We start from the raw sequence: 8364 nt of genomic DNA on the forward strand, positions 1-8364 counted from the left end.
TGACTGATTCATGAGCAGCTCCCAAGCAGCCGTGTTTCTGTCACCTTTGTCCAAGAGGGGCTGACAGTGCAGCCGTGGATGCCACAAAAAGCACGTTTTGCAGGGGACCAATTTAGTCCAGGCTTCCTAGTGGAGTGGGGATTTGGGGAGCAAGAGCACATTTCATTGTGACATGAACCAATTTTCATGGAGGTGGGAGAGCACTCTTTTTGTCCGTGCAGTTAGAGTTGCTCTGCCACGTGCAATTGCAGAGGGGCAGGAGCAAAAGGCGCTGCGTAAAACCGCAGCGTTGTATTCTGATTTCACGGCTTTGACTGCAAGCTTATGCTGAGCATTTACAGTGAGAAGAACAGAAGTCACTTCATAGCCAGTACGTGCTATGGAGATGCACACAGAGCAAAGGAATGGCCTCCTGCCTGCTGGGGGGCACTGGCTGGCCTGTCCCTCTCTTCCACCAGCTAAAAACCTGACCACATGTGCCTAGATTGGTGCATTTCTGCAGGGATGAGGGGAGAGGGGGAGGGTGACGGGGGATTTCTCATTTAGAAATTGCCAGCAAGGTGTAGGTGGGCAAAGATAGCTCAAACCCTCTCAGTGATCCATCTCAGGCACTGCCTTCCCTAGAGATACAGTTGGCAATAACACTTCATTTGCTCTACCCAAGCAGGTGTCGTTGGAATCAAACTCTTCCATGAATTCCAACACGCCCCTGGTCCGGATTACACGTCTCTCCTCCAGCGACGGGCCGATGCTGGCCAACGTCTCCGAGCTGGAACTGCCTCCCGATCCCAAGTGGGAATTAGCACGCTCTCGGTCAGTCAACCCACGGGTTAGGGTTCCTGTACCTGCCAGTAGTGTCACCCCGGTACCCACTAATGCACCTGCTTGTTCCTCCCTCCAGCCTGACCTTGGGGAAGCCGCTTGGCGAGGGGTGTTTTGGCCAAGTGGTGATGGCAGAAGCAATTGGGATTGATAAGGACAAGCCAAACAAGGCCATCACAGTTGCTGTCAAGATGTTAAAAGGTATGGGGAGTCCATGGAGGGTGGAACAGCATATTGCACTGGGATTCCTCTCGTTTCTTCTCTTAGTTCATTTTATACAAATACAATAGAAGAAAGCAAGAACAGCCTTTCTTCCCCTTCACCCCCACAGCCTGGGGGTGACAGCTCTCTCCTTAGAGAGCACGTCAAAGTGTACATCCCATCAGAAAGGAGGAATTAACCCAGTTCTCTGCCAAGGGGTAATAGCATCCCTGAGAAGACGGGGAACCCCCTTCACTTGGAGCCAGCTCGTGAATCAGCCCACTCCTCCCTCCTCCCGTAACCAGCACTGCCTGTTCTAGCAAAGCTTATGCAACAAGCTCAGGTGGAGTTTGCAGAAATGTGGTTGACAAACTTGCTCCTTGAGGAGTTTCTTCACTGAAGAAACTTGATCCCAAACTCTGAGGAGATTAAAAGGAGGCCAGAAATGGGGGAATCACTGGGTACCTCCGGATAAGTCTGTTTCCCATCCTTCCCCCGCACACATTAACCACAGATAACACACGCACAAAATCACCCTGGGGAGTTCAGCTGGAGCAAGAAGGGCAGATGCTCGAACAGTGAGCAACCCAGGTTTGAGATTACACGGGGTGGCATCTTTAAAAAAAAAACCAACTATATTTCTTATCAGAAAAGGATTTAGTTTAATTTATATTTCTTTCGGTCCATTCTGAAGTTGGTTTTGGAAGCAAAAATGTTTCCATCTTTCCAAATCGAAACATTCATTTTTGGTGGTTTTCTCCCATTTTTCTACTTATGTAGAAAATGTGAGGGAGTTTTTCTACTTTTGTAGAAAAGTTAGAGCTTTACATGAAAAAATACATTCTCTCCTCTAGCCTCTCTCCCATCCTTAACTCTTTGGATGTGGAGGCAAGGGAGGGAAACAACTGGAAAAGGAAAATTGTCCCGGGTACCAAAACTTAATTTTTTTTCTTTAATACTGATCAGGATGAAACCAGATAAAAGGTTTCATTGATTTCCATATGACATTTCTCTCTACTTATCTGTGTTTTTCTTCTTGAACAAGTGTTTTGGGTTTTGGGTTGGTTTTTTTTTTAGTGGTGGCAATAGTTGTGTTGTGTTGTGTTTTGTTTTTTGTGGGTTTTTTGTTGGTTTTTTTTTTAATTCTCCCAGTGTGGAATAAAGACAAATACTGCCATATTTTGAGTACTGTTCCCCATCAAAGCCCCACATGGCTACCTAGCACTTACATAAACTGCTTCACAAAACACTTATTACTTTCTTCCTGGCATTGTTTGGCTTACCTCTCTTGCTTTCTCCAGATGATGCCACAGACAAGGACCTTTCCGACCTGGTCTCTGAGATGGAAATGATGAAAATGATTGGGAAACACAAAAACATAATTAACCTCCTCGGTGCTTGCACACAGGATGGTACGTAGTAAAGCAGCCCAGCCCTTGCAGGGCAGTGGGAGGCTCAGGTTTGACCGTCACTTCTATGTAATTACTCGCTGGCTGCCCAAAACGTCCCAGACAGATTTTGGTGGTTGGCTGTTGCTCCACTGGATGCTGATGGTGCTCTTTCTTGCAGGACCTCTCTATGTGTTGGTGGAATATGCATCAAAGGGGAACTTGCGGGAATACCTCAGGGCACGTCGCCCACCTGGCATGGACTATTCCTTCGACACCTGCAAGCTACCCGAGGAGCAGTTGACATTTAAAGACCTGGTTTCCTGCGCCTACCAGGTGGCCCGTGGCATGGAGTACTTGGCATCTCAGAAAGTGAGTTGAGAAACCTCACTTGGTAGAAGGATCCATCAGACCTGTGTGTTCAAAGCCATGCAGTGCTCTCAGTGTGTGTTTAGGACACCTCAAGCAAAGTGTTTCAGGCTTCTTCCTTTAGAGACCAGATTTTTCAGTGTGAAGTATCACGGGGTTTTTGCAGAAGACTTTAATCCTATGCAGAAGTTCCCATATGTCATCTGGATCCACAAACCATGCAGCTGTACAGCCCTCATTGTCATCTGCAGGCCCATTAGCATCCCCAAAACCCATACAGAAGCACAAGCAGCCCAAACCTTGGTGCTGTTCCTCAGTAATTCAACCTTTAGCAATCACAGAGATAATTGTCTTTCAGATGTGTGATCCTGATGCTCGGGAAAGCAGCGGTCAGAGTGAGCTTCCACCATGGGAGGCGTTACATTAGACAATAGTCAGGAACCGTGTGTACCCCCGTCCCCCTTATATCCCTTCGGAGGTCGCTACTGATGCAGAGCACCCAGGAGGAAGCTGAGATCGTGGGTGTAGCTCACGTGTTTGTGGCTGTCACCAGCACATGTAGGCTTGGTGAGAGCAGAGCTGGTGGTGGATTTGGCTCAATGTGCGACCGTGCCCAGGATGCTCGCTGGGGAGCACTTTACTGGCACCGAGCCGGCTGCTGCATTCGCTTGCATCATACTTTGAGATTCGTCCTGATTTACCTTGACATCAGCAAGTTGAGAGTCAGGTTCTGGGTTCAGGAAGCTGAGCACCAGCCACCGTGACCCCTTTTTGTGGCAGAGAGCACTACAGCAAGAGCAAGGTCAGCTTCAGATGTCAAATGTGTTGGTCCTGTGACTGCAGTTCAGGGTGGATGGTTTGTGGTGGCTTTAATCTCCCTTTCCGCACAGTGCAGGTTAATTTAGCTTCTTTCTCAGCTAACGATTGTGATGTATTGGGAATACCTTAATTTGAGGATTATTTTCCTTCAAGCACCAACCTGCGCTCCTCTTCCTGGAGGAAGCAGGGCAGAAGGACGGCTTCATGTCGCAGTAGGCACCCACAGAAGAGGAGGTTTGGCTTTCTCCTCTGTGCTCCCTTTTGGAGAGAAAAGACGCTTGCCTGTGTCAGCACTGAGGCTGCTGATTAGGTGTTGCTAAGAGGTGGCTCCCACCGCGCATGCATGATGGGGCAGTGACACAGAAAGCGAGGAGTTAAGCAGTGCCCACAGCTTTATGAGCTTGGGAGTCAATGAAACGGCAGCTCATAAACCACATGGTGCTGTTGGTTCCAGGCGCGAGCAGCTAACAAGCCCTTATTTATTGACTTGCTCACCTTTCACAGTGCATTCATCGCGACTTGGCAGCCAGGAACGTGTTAGTCACTGAAGACAATGTGATGAAAATAGCTGATTTTGGCCTCGCTAGAGACGTTCACAACATTGACTATTACAAGAAAACCACCAATGTAAGTACAGAGCTGCCAAGCACGTGTCATTCTCCTTCTGGCAGGGAATTCGGCCATCCTTGCAGCAAGTGGCCCTTGGCCCACATCTCCCTTTCTAGAGCAGCTTAGGAGGAAGAAATCTGGCACTGGCCTCACCTTGTGAGAGGTGAGGTGCTAGCAGCATGTTGAGATGTCTCAGCTCTGCCGAGGAGGCCCTAGACTAAGAGAAACCAAGGTTTTTACATTGCGCTTTCCACTCTGCTCCACTACTGTTCATAAACTTCCCAACAAGTCAACTTCTGTCCCACCAGAGCCCTTGGCAGAGGAATGTCACTTTCTGTATATCGGGAGCTACCTGGCTTTCATGCATTTCTCTTTTACAACTGAGCTCCTTGACTCCCCTGCCAAGGGTGAGAAGATGGACCAGTCAACAGCTGAGTCCTGGAGCCATTTGTATTTTCTGTAGAGATGTATTCAGGAATGAAGGGCTAGAGAGACAACCCATGTTGTGGTTCAGAGACCTGCAGCAGATGCCGAGCTCTGGGCAGTCCATGAGACATCTCTCCCCACCACTGCCATGCTGCAGAGAACAAAGCATGTCCCAGTGCTCTGTAGCAGAAGGGTGACAGCCACAACTACAACATAGCCGGGAGATGGCCATGGAAGAGGTTGAGTGTATTGCAGAACCTGAGCACTTTGTAACTGCAAGGGGTCTATATCCAGGCAGTCCTACAAAGCCCGTCATGCTGTACTGATCATTTTCAATATCATATCTGAAATCTCTCTCAATTGCCAGGATTTCTTAATCATAAATTAATAAATATTCTTAGGAATTTAATTCCAAATGAGATTAATTTCCCCTGCTTGAGCTGTGTTGGACAGCTGAGAGCATAAACCCATTTGTGCATCCTGCCTATGTCCCATCTATAGTTCTCTCCCCCAGTGAGAGAGAGGGTCAGAAGAGGACAAAGCCCTCCCATAGTCACATTGTGCCTCAAACACAAATCAGTAATTTCTCACTCCCTCCAGGGGCCAAGCAAAGACCCAAAGATTTAGGATTAATCTAGTCCTTCTAATCTTGTATTTCTCCTGTGTGACAGCCCATGTTTATGACCCTGATGTAGGATGCTTTCCTGGAAACGTGGGATCAGACACTCCTCCTTTAGCCTCTAGCAGGATCAGGATTTGATTCTTGGAGGACCTGGCCCTTGCCTTCAGTCTTGAAGTTTCCCTTCAAGTTCAGCCTAAGCAGGCTTTGGACTTTTGAGTCAAACTGCTTCTTCCAACCAAAGAGATGGAAAGTGTCCCTTGCTCTGCTGCAGAGCTAGCTGCATTTATGGGCAATGGATGCTGTTCCCATGCAAGTATTTAGATGCTCTGATATGTTAAACCTGCCTTGGCAGTGACATACAGTCCTCTACGGAGAGCTTTTACTGCAAAGATTGTCAGCAAAGATCCAGGGATCAAATGCTCTAATCTGTTTATATGTGTCCACTACTGCTTTGTCCAGTGACCGGGAAGGCAGATGTGGTTGTTAATGAAAATGTTTCAAACTGGATTAGGAAAGCAGATTCAGATGGTGCCGTTGTGGCTGGGGGAATATGCTGATGGGATGTTCCCATTGTCTTCCTAATTACAGGGTCGGCTGCCTGTGAAATGGATGGCTCCAGAAGCCTTGTTTGACCGGGTCTATACTCACCAGAGCGATGTGTAAGCATACCCACGTTTTTTTCAAAAAACTAAAATGACAGGGAAATCAAAACCTATGGTATCTTAAAGGCAAATGTATTGCTAAGCACGAGCAGGGCTTGTTCACTGCTGGGGCGCCTGGGGTTGCAAAAGTAGATGAATCTATTCCAAGCTGCAGCTTGGCACACATGGTTTTATTTTAACTGTTATGTGGTTGCATTCATCCGAGGGTCTCTAGTGAGCTGCTGAGAAATTATTGGAAAGCAGGCAGGTATTTCTTGTCCAGTTTATAGATGAGAAGATTCATTCTGAAATCAAAAAAATAAATGCAAAAAAAAAAAAATTCCCCTTTGCTTCCTCCACGCTTCGCCCCAGACTGTTACGCTTCAGTTGAGCGCGTGGGATGAGCTTCAAATACTCTGTCCACTGTTCGTAAGGTTGATCAGAGGATATTCAGCAAATATATTCTTGGATTAATTTAGCCGCTTCATTTATTTGCCTTTATTTTTCCTAACCCTGTCTCGTCCGTTTTGGTGCCTCTGCACAATAAGTGAACAGCAGAGCCCACCTTACCTGTAAATCTGTATCATGCCTGAACTTCACTCCGCTGAAGGAACGCAGCATGCACACCGGCTTTTCTATTTCAATATTTGGTTGATAATGGCATTTTTACAGTAATTCAGCAGCCGGCCTGCCTGCTCCTCAAAGCTCGCCGCTTGCAATTGGACAAATGAATCTTTCTATTTCTGTATTTTTCACGTACTTTGGCTTTTATTGATCTTAAATCATAGTTTCCATGCTTAGGTAATGCTGCAGCAGGCATGACAAATAAATCAAAGCTAGAGAGCGAGCGTGCGTGAAAGTGAAACAGAGACAGATAATCCCTGTTTTTAAAAAGAAAACGAAGAAGGCAAAAAATATTTTTGAAGAGGACTTTTAACCAGAGCACAGCTGCCGGGACTGGAGTGTGTAACATTAGTGCTCCGCTGATTTTTGTTGGGGTATTTTTCTCCCAGCTTGGCCAGTGAAATGAGTGTTGTAACAAGCAAGTTTTAGTATCAGCTTGCACAATTAGTGGCCTGTGGTTCCAAGCCTGCAATTCAGTGAAGCTGTGCATGAATAATTTGATTTGTTCCATTCAGTGGAGCTGGTGGAAGACCTAACAAAGAGCTGGGGGTAATAGATGGGCTGTCACCTATCTGATTAAATGCTCATTTCAATTTCAGACTTGGTGCCTGGGATTTCTTTGCTATTGAGTTGGATCAGCAGAGATCTCCAAGTAACTAGTAAAAATGGCCTAGGCAATTAGTCATGCTATTGATGACTTTGTTAGCTATGCATGGCTGCACAGAAATAAAGCTGAGCTGGGGGGAGGGAATATGGGAGGGAGTTGGAAAAAAACCTCATTGAATTTTAAAGATCTTTCTTTGGTTTCCAGCTGGTCTTTCGGAGTGCTACTATGGGAGATCTTCACTTTGGGAGGGTCTCCGTACCCGGGAATTCCCGTTGAGGAACTCTTCAAACTCTTGAAGGAAGGCCATCGGATGGACAAACCCGCAAACTGCACCCATGACCTGTGAGTGCTTGATGGGGGGTGACCTCCTCTCCCCACTCCCCCTTCCCTCTGCAGCCAAATGCCACTTCCAGGCCATGGTTCAGGCTGGTGGGACATCCCCACCAGGTGACTGTGGGGTCAGCAGCAGGGTGGGTTCACCCACCCTGTTGTGTTTTGGCTCAGCCCGTGACTGCGCCTGGCCTCTTATGGTGGGTGGCGACTGGGGGCTGAAGCTCTGGTGTATCATGTTTAGAACAGTTCCTCCTCCTCCGAGAGCGTGGACACACGCGACGTGATCAGTAACAAGGAGCGTACCTGCACAAAACCCTCCTCCTCCTCCCTCCAGTTGACCATGCACCAAGGCCACCATGGCTGGAGTTGCGTTGGCCTGATCTCTCAGGCGATTTGGGGGTGGGTGGGCGGGCAGGCAGGTGTGCACTTCTTAGCCCCACCGTGGGTGACAATCCCCTCCCCTCCCCTCCAGGTACATGATCATGCGGGAGTGCTGGCACGCCGTCCCCTCGCAGCGGCCCACCTTCAAGCAGCTGGTGGAAGACCTGGACAGGGTCCTCACCGTGACGTCCACTGATGTGAGTGTGGTGGGGTGGGCGCAGGGAGGGGCCACTCAGTCCCTGGTGGCTGGCACCCCGTGTTGATGGGTTTGTTGTCCCGGCAGGAGTACCTGGACCTCTCTGTGCCCTTCGAGCAGTACTCGCCGGCTGGCCAGGACACCCACAGCACCTGCTCCTCAGGGGACGACTCGGTGTTTGCACATGACCTGCTGCCTGATGAGCCCTGCCTGCCCAAGCACCCCCCCTGCAACGGTGTCATCCGGACGTGAGGACACCCTGGGCAGGTGGACGGACAGACAGGCGGGGAGGGGGGCCACGGGGGGGCACGGGGGGGGGGGGGGGG

The 8364-nt window shown here is 48.7% G+C and overlaps 1 protein-coding gene across 1 annotated transcript in view; it reads left to right on the plus strand.

Annotated features, from left to right (window-relative positions):
* Positions 1–8298, plus strand: part of FGFR3 (fibroblast growth factor receptor 3) — a gene marked incomplete at its 5' end in the record, with an annotated part of 32557 nt that extends 24259 nt beyond the window's left edge. The window contains 9 exons of the mRNA XM_010158443.1: positions 668–813; positions 902–1023; positions 2325–2435; positions 2593–2783; positions 4104–4226; positions 5845–5915; positions 7333–7470; positions 7934–8039; positions 8126–8298. Coding sequence (XP_010156745.1) covers positions 668–813; positions 902–1023; positions 2325–2435; positions 2593–2783; positions 4104–4226; positions 5845–5915; positions 7333–7470; positions 7934–8039; positions 8126–8290 — 1173 coding nt within the window. The remainder of the gene's footprint in view (positions 1–667; positions 814–901; positions 1024–2324; positions 2436–2592; positions 2784–4103; positions 4227–5844; positions 5916–7332; positions 7471–7933; positions 8040–8125) is intronic.
* Positions 8299–8364: the final 66 nt, after the last annotated feature.

Source organism: Eurypyga helias, unplaced genomic scaffold (assembly GCF_000690775.1).
Source record: "Eurypyga helias isolate BGI_N326 unplaced genomic scaffold, ASM69077v1 scaffold22679, whole genome shotgun sequence".
NCBI lineage: Eukaryota > Metazoa > Chordata > Aves > Eurypygiformes > Eurypygidae > Eurypyga > Eurypyga helias.